Below are 16,594 nucleotides of genomic sequence, written 5' to 3' on the forward strand. Positions count from 1 at the left end.
TATCATATAAATGAAGATGTGGAGAAGAAAATTAATAATAAGAATAATAAGAATAATAATAAGAATAAAAACCTGAAGCAAGATTAGGTACTTGGACCCTAAACTACAGCTCTGGAAAAAAAAGAAGAGACCACTGCAAAATAATCAGTTTATGTTTTTTTCTTCCAGGTTCATGTATTGGTGAGATGAAGAGTTTTGTTTCATTTTTTGTGAACTGCTGACAATATTTCTCCTAAATTCAAAATATAACTATTGTTATTTAGAGTGTATATTTAAAGGAAATGACAACACATCAAAATAACCCAAGAGCATGCAGTATATTTGCAGAGCTTTAATAACTCAAATAAAACAAAATGCAAATAATTTGTAAACAGATTGTGTTAATGCTTCGGCTAAATAACATTAAGAGATCAGTATTTGGTGGAATAACCCCGATCTGCATGTGTTTTGGCTCCATGATCTCCACCAGTTTCTCACATTGCTGTTGGGGAACTTTATACCACTCTTTTTGCAAAAAAGCAAACAGCTCAGCTTTGCTTGATGGTTTGTGACCATCCATTTTCTTCTTGATGACATTCCAGAGGTTTTCAGTAGGGTTCACATCTGGAGATTGGGCAGTGGTCTCTTTTTTTTTTCCAGAGCTGTATATCTGATTTGCAAATGTTGTTGGTAGTCTGTTGTTTGATGCTGTATTTTAACTTAATCATGGCTGTTTTTCAACATACGCCAAACTTCATATAACTGAAGGATGAATGGAAAAATGAGACATTCATGATAAAAATCTGCAGCCAACTACCAGGATGATGAAGATGAAACGAGGGTGGACATTACAGCAAGAAAATGATCCTAAACACACAGCCAAGGAAACTTTCAACTGGTTTCAGAGAAAGAAAATAAAGCTGCTGCCCATCTAATCACCTAACTTGATTCCAAATGAAAATTTATTGAAAGAACTAAAGGTCAGAGTTCATAGAAGAGGTCCACAAAACCTTCAAGATTTAAAGACTGTTTGAGAGGAAGAATGCACCAAAATCACACCTGAGCAATGCATGCTATTATTTTGTCCATACAAGAGGCGCCTTGAAGCTGTCATTACTAGTACTGGCCCTGACTGACTCACCTGATTTAAATGATCCGATTCCGCATATTAACTCATGATTCATGAGTCTGAGGTGTAAATTAACCCCATTCTTATTTGTCCTATGGCTGCTACTATGTGCTTTTTTTTAAGGAAACAATACAGAACATTATATACTATACATTAACATTAATGCAGTAAGTAAGCACAGAAAAGATAAAGTGGACTTGTGGATCCAGGTCATAGACTGATTCAGCTGATTCTCAACAGATACGGCATGGCCGGTCCACCATACATAAACCATACAGCATGGCCGGTCTCACCACTGTCCTGTACACCTTCCCCTTGATCCTTGCTGATATTTTTCTATCACACAGAACTCCTGACACCTTTCTCCACCCATTCCAACCTGCCTGCACTCACTTCTTTACCTCTTTCCCACACTCTCCATTACTCTGGACTGTTGACTCCATGTACTTAAACTCCTGTACCTTCTTCACCTCTTCACCCTGTAATCTTATTGTTCCACTTCATTCCCTTTCATCCACACACATGTACTCAGTCTTACTCCAGCGCAAACCTTTTTTCCACCTGCTCCCTGCTCTCACTATAGATCACAATGTCATATATATATATATGTATATGTATATGTATGTATATCTCATACGACATGAAATTCTAGACCTTAGCCGCTCAAAGGAGCTGGAAGGAGCATTTCTGGAAATTTCCCGAAATGATTAAAACCCACACTACAGGCAGAAATGGCATGCAAGGACCAGCATCAACCTAACACACTGCCAGCTTGTTGAGGGGCTTCACTTAAAATCACTATGTTCTGAAAATCACTATGTTCACTATGACTTCATCACTCACCAGACCTTGTGCTGCACATAGGACTCTTAAACAGAGGAACACATGCTATTCATCTCTCCTGCCACCCCATCATTTTAGGATTTCCTTGGCTACATGCCCAGGACCCAGTGATCTCATGGAAACATAAAGAACTGTGCAAATTGTCCCAAGCTGTCTAAGACACCTCATGGACAGAAAGGTCAGTTTACCCTGTCAATCCACCTCAGTGGAGAGTACCCAGGGAATATGTTGACCTGAAGTAGGTGTTCAATAAGAATCTAAAATGTCTGCTAGAGCATCAACTCGTAGTAAAGGCAGAAAAGTGAGAATTCCATAAGGATTCCATTACTTTCCTGGGGTAGGTATCATCAGCAGGCATGGAGTAGAGATGGATGTCTCCAAGTAAAAGCCATGACTGAATGTCCCTCCCTATCGAGTATTGGGAATTAAAGAGATTTATGGGCTTTGTAAACCATTACCGGTGCTTTATAAAAGACTATAACACCATTGCAGCCCCACTGACAGTGTTGCGGTGTGCTGGGCCTTGTTCTATACCTCATTCAATTTCACTGTGACCTACAGTCCAGGTACCAAAACAGCAAAGCTGACGCCCTCTCATGGCGCCATGATCCTGTTGATCACCTGCTTTATCAATCCTGTCTCCTTCCATTATCATTACCCCAATCCAGTGGGACATGGAGGAATTGCAACAAGTCCAAGCTAATGAACCCATTCTCCCTGGCTGACAACCGAATAAACAATATGTGCTCAGAGACCTATGACACAAAATCATCCAAAGGGTACATACTGTACATCACTAAGCTCAGGCCATCCAGGGATCCACTGTATAACACATTCTGATGGCTAAAAGACACGAAGCGCTGAGACCTGCTCCATCTGTGCCCAAGTCAGGAAGTCATCCTAGCTCCCATATGGTGTGCAAGAACCACGCCCCATCCCACGACAGCCTTCGTCCCATTTGCGGTGGATTTCATCACTGACCTCCCTAACTTACAGAACCACACGGCAATTCTAGCTGTGGTGGACCACTTTTCTTAAGCTTGCAGGCTGGTAGCCATAAAAGTACTCCCACCACCATGGAAACAGCCAAGCTATTGGTAGACCATGTTTCCAGTTCATGTCACAGGTGTGGCAGGCATTCTGGGTAATGTCTAGGGATTAGTGTGATTAGTGTGTAATGTTGGGATACAACCCCCAAGCCAATGGCCTGGCCGAGGGGGTACATCAGGACCTGGGATGTTTTCTAAGGACGTCTATATAGTAGTAGATAGTAGTCTGGAGCAAAAACTATGGAGTGGGTTTATTATTTTGGAGGAATATATCAAAAAGTCCCTAACCCACTCCTCCACCAATCTCACCCCCTTCGAATGTGTGCTTTGGGTATCAACCACACATTTTCCCTTGGTCAGGGTAAAGTTTGAGTGTCCCAGCAGTTGATGATTGGTTCCACCACAGCAGAGAGATCTAAGAGAGGGCTCACATGCCCCTCAAGTGAGCCATTTGATGCCAAGAGCACAAGGCCAACTGCCACAGACCTCCCATCCCCTGTATCAACCAGGCCAGCGGGTGTGACTGTCTACGCAGAACATAACACTCAAACTGCTGTGTAGGAAGGTAAACCCCAGATTCATATGACCATTCAAAATACTACACCAGAGCAACACATTCACCTATCGCCTGCAGTTAACCCCTCATTACCACATTTCACCATCCTTTCATGTCTCCCTCATCAAAGGATTATTCTTAACTGTACTTGACACTCGATGTGTTTCAGATTTGAGCTTTTTTTACTCTATAAATCACACTCTTGTTTCTGCATCTTTAAAGTTGTATGTAGTTAATTTTTTTTTAACTCACTTTACAATGTGAACACTAATTACACACAACATGACTAGTCTGGGGTCTCAGACTATGTGATTGTGATTAAATAAAAAAAACAACAGATTAGAAAAACTGGAAAAGCAGACTCACTGTGATTGTAGAGCAGCAGAAGGCTTTACAGGTGAAAGCAGAAATGCAGATAGAAATGATAAACTCAAGCAGAGCGAAAACGAGCAACACTCCATAGATTCCATAATACTGACCCAAACAGATAAACAACACATGAGTAAATAAATACGCAAGGAAGCAGTTAAATACATATATATCATTTGTAGAACAATAATAACAGTTTTTAACTATACTGTATGCACTCCTAATTATTGAAAGAAATATTCCTGGCTTAAAAAAATAAATGGAACAATCACTCTTTTTAAAATACACTATATTGCAAAAAGTATTCGCTCACCCATCAAAATAATCAGAATCAGGTGTTCCAATCACTTCCATGGCCACAGGTGTATAAAATCAAGCACCTAGGCATGCAGACTGTTTTTACAAACATTTGTGAAAGAATGGGTCGCTCTCAGGAGCTCAGTGAATTCCAGCGTGGAACTGTGATAGGATGCCACCTGTGCAACAAATCCAGTTGTGAAATTTCCTCGCTCCTAAATATTCCACAGTCAACTGTCAGCTGTATTATAAGAATGTGGAAGTGTTTGGGAATGACAGCAACTCAGCCACGAAGTGGTAGGCCACGTAAACTGACGGAGCGGGGTCAGCGGATGCTGAGGCGCATAGTGCGAAGAGGTCGCCAACTTTCTGCAGAGTCCATCGCTACAGACCTCCAAACTTCATGTGGCCTTCAGACTAGCTCAAGAACAGTGCGCAGAGAGCTTCATGGAATGGGTTTCCATGGCCGAGCAGCTGCATCCAAGCAATACATCAAGTGCAAAGCGTCGGATGCAGTGGTGTAAAGCACGCCGCCACTGGACTCTAGAGCAGTGGAGATGCGTTCTCTGGAGTGACGAATCGCGCTTCTCCATCTGGCAATCTGATGGACGAGTCTGGGTTTGGCGGTTGCCAGGAGAACGGTACTTGTCTGACTGCATTGTGCCAAGTGTAAAGTTTGGTGGAGGGGGGATTATGGTGTGGGGTTGTTTTTCAGGAGCTGGGCTTGGCCCCTTAGTTCCAGTGAAAGGAACTCTGAATGCTTCAGCATACCAAGACATTTTGGACAATTCCATGCTCCCAACTTTGTGGGAACAGTTTGGAGCTGGCCCCTTCCTCTTCCAACATGACTGTGCACCAGTGACCAAAGCAAGGTCCATAAAGACATGGATGACAGAGTCTGGTGTGGATGAACTTGACTGGCCTGCACAGAGTCCTGACCTCAACCTGATAGAACACCTTTGGGATGAATTAGAGCGGAGACTGAGAGCCAGGCCTTCTCGTCCAACATCAGTGTGTGACCTCACAAATGCGCTTCTGGAAGAATGGTCAAAAATTCCCATAAACACACTCCTAAACCTTGTGGACAGCCTTCCCAGAAGAGTTGAAGCTGTTATAGCTGCAAAGGGTGGACCGACGTCATATTGAACCCTGGGATGAGGAATGGGATGTCACTTAAGTTCATATGTGAGTCAAGGCAGGTGAGCGAATACTTTTGGCAATATAGTGTATATGCAAAGTGACTTCACTCCTCAAGTAGGTTCTAGCAGTTAATTACTTAATTAATTAATTGATAGATCCTACTTGTTAACACCCAAAATCACATGATGATTTTTGCTCTTGCATTTCCAGCCGTAATTAATTCCAAATGTTATTCCAGATGTAATTAATTAATGCATGTGATTTGGGAACAGTGCTAACGAGTATGGTCCAGCAGTGACTGGGGGAAAAAGGAGTTGGTTTCATTTGTGAGATACAAACCAACGGCACGATTTCCCACACAGATCTGTAGTCATAGTGGTCATAGTAATATCAGGAACGCAAGCTAAAGAAACCTCTAAACAGACAAATGTCCATTGAGAACAGAATGATATCTAAGCCTGCAACCACAGTACTGAAAACAATCATTCCCAACGAGGCTTTCACCTAAAGAGGAAACAGAAAACAGTTTCATCTAAGAGAATAGATATTATTTTTCATTAAATGTCACATGAAACTCTGGATCCTGATTGGTCAGAAGAGATTGGGGAATTCTCTGTAACCAACTCTAACACTGGTGCAGGTGGTTTCTATTAATGCTTATTTGAAGTTATTGTTTCTGAAATTCTAAGTGAAGTTATTATAAGCCAGTGAAGTTATTATAAGCCATATTTACATACCACGCAGGAATTTTGGTGGTTCGCTGAAGTGACTGTCAGAGTACCAGAGATTATGAACTGTTTAAAAAAATTTAAAAAAAACATGACTGTTTATCAAGTAACAAAAAAGCAACAGTGAAGGTTATCGGCTTGTATCAGTATTCACTCCAACCCTTCATCTTTACTATATTTTGTTATAACCAGATATATATATATATTTTTTTCTCTCTACACAAGCTAGAACATGTTACTGAAGCATGGTGGCTGTAGTACCCTGTCAAGAACCGTTGGCCTCTTGCTTGCTTTACTGACAAACTAAAAATTATTAAATAAGTAATTATTTTTTATAAAAATTAAAACAAATAAATACTATTATTAATTGATTAATAATTAACAAATAATAATTTATTACAATTATAATGGATAATTTATGAATCAATTTCCTTTTATTAACAAAAAATAAAATAAATCAGTAGTTTTCAAATTTATTTACAAATTAAAAACCAGAAAAGGTTTTATGTGTCCTAAATATAAATATACCTGCTTCTTACGGAACACAGAATTTGTTAGAGCATACAGGCACAGTGAGAATAATAAAATAATCTAAAGATAATGGTGGAAAATAACTCTGAAAATAATCAAAAACAAAAACAAACAAACAAACAAACAAATAAATAAATAAATAAATATGTCACAAAAAACTTCCAAAAGTATTTGAGTAAACAGAGGCATTAATCAGAGAAGAAACGAAAAGGACAAGTTCACTTCTCAACATGATGCTACCACCACCACCATGCTTCTACATCATGGGCTACTTTTGTTTATCTAAGTCACTTCTGTGTTACTCAGTAATGTGAGGGTGTGTAAATGTCGTCAACTTACGACAAGTGATCCTCACAGAGTGATACCGCTGATGACTCCAAGTGTGAGAAAGTATGAGGTTAAAACAATACCGAACAGTAAAGTTATGATTCCGATCGTAATCTGCACAGTCTGTGGAGAAAAAGAGACAATGAGATTACAACCTGGAAAAATCTGAAATGTTAAGCATGAAGACAATTTAAGATAAAAGTGTTTTTACCCGCAGTGCTTTGGGCTTGACTTTCAGATACGCTGTGCGTCTGAAGAGTCGGGTATCAGCTGGAGTCATTACAGGGGTCATGATTATGAGGAGTCGACTCGATGAACAGACAGAACATCCTAAAGAAGTGTTCTTTAAGCAGTAATATATACTTTACGATAATGCAGTTATGTTTTTTAAGACACAGATTTTCTAGACAATAAACTGTATCATTTAATTACTTTGGAGCTATTTGTTGGGAGATTCTATTTTAATTAATCTAATTAAAACTCATAACATTAATCTCTTTATGATATAAACAACAACAACAAAGAACAGAAAGACACGTTTACCTGATGAAGAGTCTTTGCTGCTCGGCTGCGTGTGTCTTGTGAGCGAGTGTTTTTTTAGAATGTGTTAAGAAGTGAGTTCCAAGTTTTAAGATTTCCTCTCCACTCCCTTGAACATGTGTGTGAGGTTGACTGATATGATTGCAGTGAACCAAGCCATCACTGATGATGTTCATTTTCAGTCCATCATCACAAGCTTCGCGGTTATTGGACATGAAGAAATACAGTTACGATGTTCAGTTATGACTCAAAATTCTGTTACGAGTTGACTATCATTTTGTTAAACATTTCTCATAATCTCCAGAAGATGTGAAGGTTCATCAACAACAATGTCTAGTGATGTTTACTTTAAATAAATGGCTTTAGTTGGCTACACTCATTTGGTTCTGTTTTATCTTAGCTAGTAAAGAAAAAGTGGGTGGGGCTGTGAACTCTTCAGTCGACAAAAGTGCATTGTGCTGAAGATTTTATTGGGTATTGAAACTAGTTTTAGGACACAAATACTTGTAATTGTAAAATTAGAAAAAAAAAAACCCTAAAGCTTACACAGCTCTATTTAAGGCGATGATGGGGATCAGGTGGTGGTTTGTTGTTTTCTGATGCTACAGAAAGAGCATGATGTGTGGAACAGTGTGGTTTTATATATTTGCATAACGATTCATCATTTTGATACGAGTGACAAAGTCCAGACTTTATGTTTCAGTGCTGTTTAGATAATCCTCAGTGACTTGATGTTTCCTTGTAGCTTTGTTGTTGTTTTTTGTTTTGTTTTTATAAAAATAAAACTGTATTTTGGGAGAAAGATAAAACCTGACACATTCTTTCAGATTATTATACATGAAAAGATAAAAACATGGCAGAGGCACTACTTCAGGGCTAAAGCTTGACCTTTCTCACTGTACGAGGCCCTGTGAAAGAAGCTGTTACTATGGAAACGATCACAAGTGCATTAATATAACTTGAGAAATGAATCAACACCTTCTGACCAATCAGAATCCAGAATTCTGCAGCGTTGTGCTGTAGATGAGAGTCGTGTTTGAAGATTTCTGAAAAGATCCACGGTAGTGTTGTAGAAAGAGAAGAAACTCACAGATATGTGATTGTGTTATTGCATGAGGAAAGTTTACTGTAAATCATCCAGGTTACAGTCACACACACTCACAGAATCGGACAGATAAGAAACAAAATCGTAGTTAAAGAGAAGATGTCTGGATTACTTTTGTACCTCAGCAAGCTTCCAGATGTAACACTTCAGAGGTATCTATAATAGACATGATTTTCAGCGTGAAGCTTAAACAGTACAGAGACAGCAAGAAGCAGGATTTGAGTGCAAAATAAACCATGATTAAAATTCTAATTTTGTAGGGAATTACATCTTGACTTGGCATCTGTGGTTTGGAGTACTCAGGATTGTACATTGGCTGTCAATTCATCAACTCTGGATTCATCGGCTGTTAATTTATCTGCTGCTAAATAGTCACTTTTGTGTTAAAAATAATAATAATTCAGTTCAAAGTGAGACTCTCCTGAAGATAATCTATCACTCTAATCACCACATTAACCCGACTAACTGACTTAACCTAAGAAAAAGACAAATTCTTCAGACTGCATGCAGGGATGAGGTTTAATCTAATTAGAGCTGAGACCAAATGACAAGGTGCTCACATGGAACATCTCATCAACTTCACAAACTTCAGTTTCAAAGCTCAGTGTCTATATCCATGTTTCGTATCACACTTAATGACATCAGCCTAACTCCTCTAGTCAAAACACTCCACCTTTTTTTCTTTTGTGGAAAGTTTGGGCCTTTCATAGACATGGTTATATTCTTCTTTGGCATTTTACATTTCCCATTCAGCTTTAATATAAAACTTATATAAAAATGAATGTCTTATCCCTATCATTATGTTTTTTTTTTGTTTTGTTTTTTTTACATTTTCCAGTTTGAAACATTTTCATGTTGTGAAGACATCGTGGGAAGATTCGCGTCAGAATTACCATCCCATGTTACTTATTCTAAGCTTATAGCTCATTTATGCATTTTGAATTTTGACCTGAAGTGAACTTGATTTTCTCCAATGTGCTTCAAAAATGCACGGATTCTCCCAGATTCCAGCTTCAGATGTCCAACGGAACTAACACTGCTCTGCTCTTCAGCTTTAGAAGAGTTACAATTGATGGTGCTGTGCAGACTCCATCTGTTTCTGAGAAGACTTGCAATACTAAGGATGTTTCTGTTAATTCATTAGCTACTCTAAGACTATTCATGCCTAACAGACACAACTAAATGATACGCCTTTCTTGTCGTGTTAAACCCAGTAAGAGAAATGGTGTTCAAAACTACTCATGATGTCACCTCATCCTTTTTGTAATGACACAAATCCATATGTTTAAAAAAAATCCAACATTTGTTGATCCATCTCTTGTTGATTCATCTGCTGTGGATTCCGTGGCTGTGAGTACTGTATTGGCTGTAATAGAATGATTTAACGAAGAAGATCATTAGGATTCAAATATAATTTACACTTTGCTCAGCTTCACTTTAACAATCAGTAATTGGTCAAAATTCATGCTCAGTGGCTTTATCCCAAAAGTTCCATTTATTATTAATCCAGATAAAGTTCTCAGTATTCTTTTGGGTTCCTGTAATAATGCTGATGCTTTCTGCTGCACTCTCAATGAGCTTTCCTATGTAAAAAAAAAAAAAACATGCCGGCGTTTTTTAAGGATTAGCTGACCAAGCACTTGTCTGCTTAAAATCCATTTATACACCCACCAGGCATAACATTATGACCACCTGCCAAATATTGTGTTGGTCCCCCTTTTGCTGCCAAAACAGCCCTGACCCATCATGCACTGTGTATTCTGACCCCTTTCTATCAGAACCAGCATTAACTTCTTCAGAAATCTGAGCAACAGTAGCTCGTCTGTTGGATCGGAACACACGGGCCAGCCTTCTCTCCCCATGTGCGTCAATGAGCCTTGGCCACCCATGACCCTGTCGCCGGTTCACCACTGTTCCTTCCTTGGACCACTTTTGATAGATACTGACCACTGCAGACCGGGAACACCCCACAAGAGCTGCAGTTTTGGAGATGCTCTGATCCAGTGGTCTAGACATCACAATTTGGCCCTTCATCAAACTCGCTCAAATCCTTACGCTTGTCCATTTTTCCTGCTTCTAACACATCAACAGTGAGGACAAAATGTTCACTTGCTGCCTAATATATCCCCCCCACTAACAGGTGCCATGATGAGGAGATCATCAGTCTTATTCACTTCACCTGGCACTGCTCACAATGTTATGGCTGATCGGTGTAATTGTATTCACAGAACGTGAATTATCCTCCATTACAAGAGGTCTGATGTATGTAATTTTAGGATTAAATTTCAGAGATGACACAAGCCTCTTTGTTTGAGTTCTCAGACCTTGAGGTCATGACTGATAAAAAAAGAAAAATAGATTTAAATAGATTTGAAATGCACTCACTGTAGTTGCAGAGCAGCAGGTGGCTTTACAGGTGAACACAGAAGTGCAGATAGAGATGGTGAACTCAAGCAGAGAGAAAACCAACAGCACTCCATAGATCCCCTGCTACTGGCCCAAAAATACCCAACAAAATCAGTAAACAGTTATATCTGTTATATCTATACAATACCTGAACAAATAAACAATTAATAAACAAGTCGGTTCATTACAGACAAGTCTGAGAGCACTAGGAAAATTTTTTTTGCTTTGCAATCTTTTCAAATTTAATTCAATTACAAATTATATAATCAACAATTTGGGTGAATTTTTTTAATTGCTTGGGATTGTTGCTGGCATGGGCTCCAGAAATCTGTGTAAAACCTGACGAGCCATTTTTGTCACAGGCACGCCGGACTCGACCTCTCGCCAGTGCAGTCACTCACCTGAATTCTAATTCAGTTCACCTGCACCTCGTTTCACAATCACCTCCACTCCTCTATTTAAGTTCACCCGTTTCACTCCATCCCTGTCTGATCTCTCACGTAGTCGCCGACTTGCTATCCTTCTGACTGAAGTTAACATTAGCCTTAACGCTATTCATTCTATGCCACTTTTCCAACTGCTGTCATCTTCCCCCTTTTCCCTCTGCGCCAGCTCTCGCCTCCAGCTCCACTCACCTCCATCCTCAGCATGGTCATCTTCTCGTTCATCCTTCCTGTTCCAGTGGTTGCTGTGTCCCAAAGCTGAGTATTATCCACTTTCCTATCTCCACACGTTCTCAGTCAAGCTCAATAAACATACCCCTCCTGGGGTTTAAACCTCCTTGTGTGTTCCTTTCTGGCATTCTGTGGCAAAAGACCAGACCGCAGAACAGCATGGAACCTACAGCCACAGACACCATCCAACAGCTGGTCAGCGCACTGCCTGCATGTTCCAAACGCCCAGCACGCCCCGTAGTGAGTACCATTTCTTATCCTCCCAATCATTTAAAACCACTCCTGTAGAACTGATTAGCGGCGCTTCTTCCATTACAGTTCATACACACCTTGACTCTGGATCAGCCAGAAACTTCATATCCGCCAACCTCTGCCACCAAATGAGCCTCAAGAGGAGCACAAACCCCGCCCACTACCAGATCCATTCCATCACTGGTAGCCCTCAAGGACGGGGGAAAATTCGTCACTTCGTGGGGCCCATCCACATGAAAGTCGGCTCCCTGCACTCCAAAAAACATCCACTTCCTGGTTCTAGAGAGGTCCACATCGGAGATTATTCTCAGATGCCTCTGGCTCATGGAACACACCTCTATTATCTCCTGGGCCACCGGTGAAATTCTGAAGTGGGGAGAAGGGTGTTTCCATCACTGTTTCCCCAATCTTCCGCTCCGGGTGCCCGAATCTCTGACCTTAACTCTCCAATCCACATCCATAGAGAGTCCACAACAACAACTTCCGTCCATTCCTCCTCAGTACTTCGACTACCAGGATGTGTTCTGCCCTCACCAGGCTTCCAAACTTACCCCGCATCGACCATGGGACTGCTGCATTGATCCCTACCGGAACATAAGGCCATGGAGGAGTACATCCAAGAGGCTCTGAAACAGGGTTACATCCGCCCTTCCAGGTCCCTTCGTGGCCAAGAAGGATGGGGGACTCCGTCCCTTGATAGACTAGCGTGCTCTGAACCAGGTCACTGTGAAACACTGTTACCCTCTTCCGCTCATCCCAGCCGCTCTTGAACAGCTAAGAGGAGCCCGGATCTTCTCCAAGCTAGACCTCCGCAGCACCTACAACCTGATCCGAGAGGGGGATGAGTGGAAGACGGCGTTCGTGACCCCTACCGGCCACTACGAATATCTCGTCATGCTGTATGGTCTGGCAAACGCACCGTCAGTCTTCCAGGGGTACATGAATGAACTGTTCCTTGAGTACCTTCATCAGTTCGTCATTGTCTACATTGACTGATTGATTGGTGTACTCTCGGAACGAGGCCGAGCATGTTCATCATGTCAGAACCATCCTCCAAAAACTCCGGCAACACCACCTCTTCCTAAAGGCTGAGAAGTGCTCCTTCCATCTCACATCCACCACCTTCTTAGGCTATGTCATCAGCCCAGACGGCATTAAAATGGAAGAGGGTAAGGTGGAAGCCATCACCTTCTGGCCGGTCCCTACCATGGTGAAGGAGTTACAAAGGTTACTAGGCTTCACCAACTTCTACCAGAGATTCATCGGGGGTTACAGCTCTGTCGTCGCCCCCCTAACGTATCTCCTTTAAAAGGGGCCCAGAACCCTGCAGTGGGTCCCAGAAGCCGACCGAGCTTTCCACCTCCTGAAGCAGCGCTTTGTGTCAGCTCCCCTTCTGACGCATCCTGACCCCGATCTTTCCTTCATTGTGGAGGTGGATGCTTCCACCACCGGAGTGGGGGCGGTTCTGTCCCAAGAGCATGGTAGCCCAGCATGACTCCACCCCTGTGCCTATTTCTCAAAGAAACTCTCCTCCTGTGAACAGAACTAAGAGGAAGAGTGGAGGCACTGGCTGGAGGGAGCGCGTCACGTATGTCCCTTCATCTCTCTGCCAACGTCTCATCCAGTCAGCTAACTCCTCCCTGGGCACGGGGCATCCAGGTATCAACCAGACTCTCTCACTCCTGCAGGAAGGATACTGGTGGCCCGGCCTAGCCTCGGACATCAGAAGATACGTCAGAGGTTGTCAGGAGTGTGCCATGGCCAAGATCCCTAGGCACCTCCCATCCAGCAAGCTGGTCCCATTACCCACTCCTCAGTCTCCCTCATCACACCTAGGAGTGGACTTCATCACCGACCTGCCTGCCTCAGATGGTTATACCTGTAACCTGTATCCTGGTGGTAGTGGACTGTGTAGTGGACTGGTTCTGGAAACCGCAGAAGGCCTGTTCCAACACCTCTTCTGGAATTTCGGCATCCCGGAAGACGTCGTGTCCGACAGAGGACCCCAGTTCGTGTCTCGTGTCTGGAAGGTCTTCTTCTGTCGCCTAGGTGTGACAGTCAGCCTGACCTCTGGATACCATCCTCAGTCCAATGGCCAGACTGAATGCAAGAGGTCAGTCATTATCTGTGTACCTTCTGCCACCACCAGCAACACTCCTGGCACCGTTTTCTCCCATGGGCCGAGTATGCACAAAACTCTTTGTGCCAGTCTACCACCGGCCTTACCCCCTTTCAGTGCATACTCGGGTACCAGCCTCCATTGTTCCCCTGGTCAGATGAGCCCTCCACAGTTCCCTCTGACTGCAGAGGGACTGCAACAGACCGTCAGGCATCATAAGTGGGCAGCAGACACACAGAGGAAGGAAGCACCCCAGTACCAACCAGGACAGAAGGTGTGGCTCTCCACTAAAGACATCTGGCTGCGCCTACCCTGTAAAAAGCTCAGCTCCAGATACATTGGCCCGTTAATCATCTCCAGACTTATCAACCCCGTCACAGTTGAACTCCAGCTTCCATCACATTATAAAATTCACCCCACATTTCACGTTTCACTCCTTAAGCTGTTTGTCTCACCTGTCTCTCCTTCTCCCTCCACAGAGTCTGGTGCTGCAGTGGATCCCCCCCTCTAAATATGGTCTCTGACTTTTGGACCAGCTGTATGATAGAAGGTAAGCATGTAGTTAAGTTAATTTTGTAAAATAATTCATATGTACGGTTAATTCATTCATATGTAGGTAAGTAAATGATTTAGTTATTTGGATGGAATGTATGCAGAGTAAGTTAGTAGGCAGGTTTTAAGTAAATAATACATCTGTATTTTGTCAGTTGTTAAACTGTAAAGACACGGAGTGCCAGGTGTGGGAAAAATCAGACTCAAGTGCAGGGAAAGATATCAGACAGGGGTTTATTAAAAAATAACCAAATGAACAGAAAACATTAGGGCAGAACTAAGAACTAAAATACAAAACAAGATACAAAAACTAAACATAAAAAAGAGAACACCAGGTAACAAAACAGCACACAATGACAAGGACTGGGAAAACAACACATGCAAGACAACTGGTATCGTTTGGTGAGGCAGTTAGTGAAACAAGAAGAACAGGTGAGGGAACAGGCTAAGGATCCAGTGGGGCAAACACATGAGAACACAAAACATGGAACAGGGTAAAACAAACCCCTGCTGGAATTCCCTCTGGTGTTCCAGCAAGGAAATTAACCAAGCCATCCAGTAGACAAGTGAATAAATAAATAAATAATAAAGTTAATAGGCAAACAAACAAACACAAAATCTGTCATGTAATTTTGGGAGCGATGAGTGGGAATTACAGCCATCATGAAAAAAAGAACAATAACATATGGTAAATTAATAAGATACAAACCTCTGAGCTGACAAGACAATGATAACCATCATAGAAACACATGTAGACATCCAGAAACAAGATGAATGAGAACATGATGATGATGATGGCTGCACCCAGAGAACTCAAGACATTCATTATCAGCGAGGCTTTCAACTAATCAGAGAGGAAACAATCATGTTAAATCCAGGACGTTTCCTTCATGAATAAAAAATAACTCATGAAATAAAGAATAAATAGAACATCATGTATCCATACCACAGAGGAGGAGTTTGGGTGGTTCGCTGTAGCAACTGACAGAGCTCCAGACACCATAAACTGTTCAAATAAAGGGACTTATGATGTTTATCATGTATTAAGAATAAAAACAAGATTTTGAAGTTAGTTACATAAGTATTGACACATTCAACAATCTCTAATGTTAACAAATTCAACCTGAAATGGGTTTAACTTAAAGCAATTATTATGGGATGTATCTACTGCTGAAGCATGGTGGTGGTAACCAAGGTGTGTGTGTGTGTGTGTTTAGGTTTCTACTTAAAAAGAAAATTAAGTAAATATATCACAGCAGCACATTACAGCCATGAGGTCAGTGGCCTGAAGTGCGATGCTGGCACCACCATGTTTTTTGACATCACAATTTTTTGTCGTTTCATCACATGATACTGATTAAGTTGCTTTTATTTTCTAATATGGAAAAGTTCAATGGTGTGAATACTAATGCAAAGTGCTTACAGTGAAGCCCTAAAAGAACATACGTTAAGTGAAAAAGAAATTCCGATACTGCAGATCAGAACTGAGAATTTGTCAAAAAAGATGAAAACGAAACAGAACAAGAGAGTCGTGATCCCGATCATAATCTGCACAGTCTGGGGAGAAAAAGAGAAGAACCACTGAGTGAAGGGAAACATTTTAAATGGTAATCAATCACTGCTGTACTATGAACACATTTTTGGTTAAAAGTATTTTTTACCCCCAGTGCTTTGGGCTCGCCTTTCAGATGTGCTGTCCTTTGGGAGAGTAGGAAATCAGCTGGAGCCGTTACAGGGGTCATGATGATGAAGAGTCAGGTCTCGTGCTATTAACAGACCTTTAGCAAATCAGATTAAACAGTGAAATATTGATTGAACTGCTTTCTTAAAGAAGGTAAAAATTTCTCAGAAAAGTGCACTTTTGTGTCTTTGCTGTTCCTCAGAAACAAATATTATGATTCAAATATTATTTTCTGTCTCCGCTGAAAATCTCTCTCAGAGGAGTGAACAGAACACAAAGGGTTAAGTCTCCAGATAGTACACTGTTAGAGCTGATCT

The 16,594-nt window shown here is 41.4% G+C and overlaps 1 protein-coding gene across 1 annotated transcript; it reads right to left on the reverse strand.

Moving 5' to 3' along the window:
• Window positions 1–5,752: 5,752 nt before the first annotated feature.
• Window positions 5,753–16,338, reverse strand: LOC131361765 (membrane-spanning 4-domains subfamily A member 12-like). The gene is given in 4 exon segments (XM_058403293.1): window positions 5,753–5,866; window positions 6,100–6,156; window positions 6,961–7,071; window positions 16,258–16,338. Coding segments are annotated over 4 exon segments (363 nt in total).
• Window positions 16,339–16,594: the final 256 nt, after the last annotated feature.

The sequence above is a fragment of the Hemibagrus wyckioides genome, linkage group LG11 (genome assembly GCF_019097595.1).
Source record: "Hemibagrus wyckioides isolate EC202008001 linkage group LG11, SWU_Hwy_1.0, whole genome shotgun sequence".
In the NCBI taxonomy this organism is placed as follows: Eukaryota; Metazoa; Chordata; class Actinopteri; order Siluriformes; family Bagridae; genus Hemibagrus; species Hemibagrus wyckioides.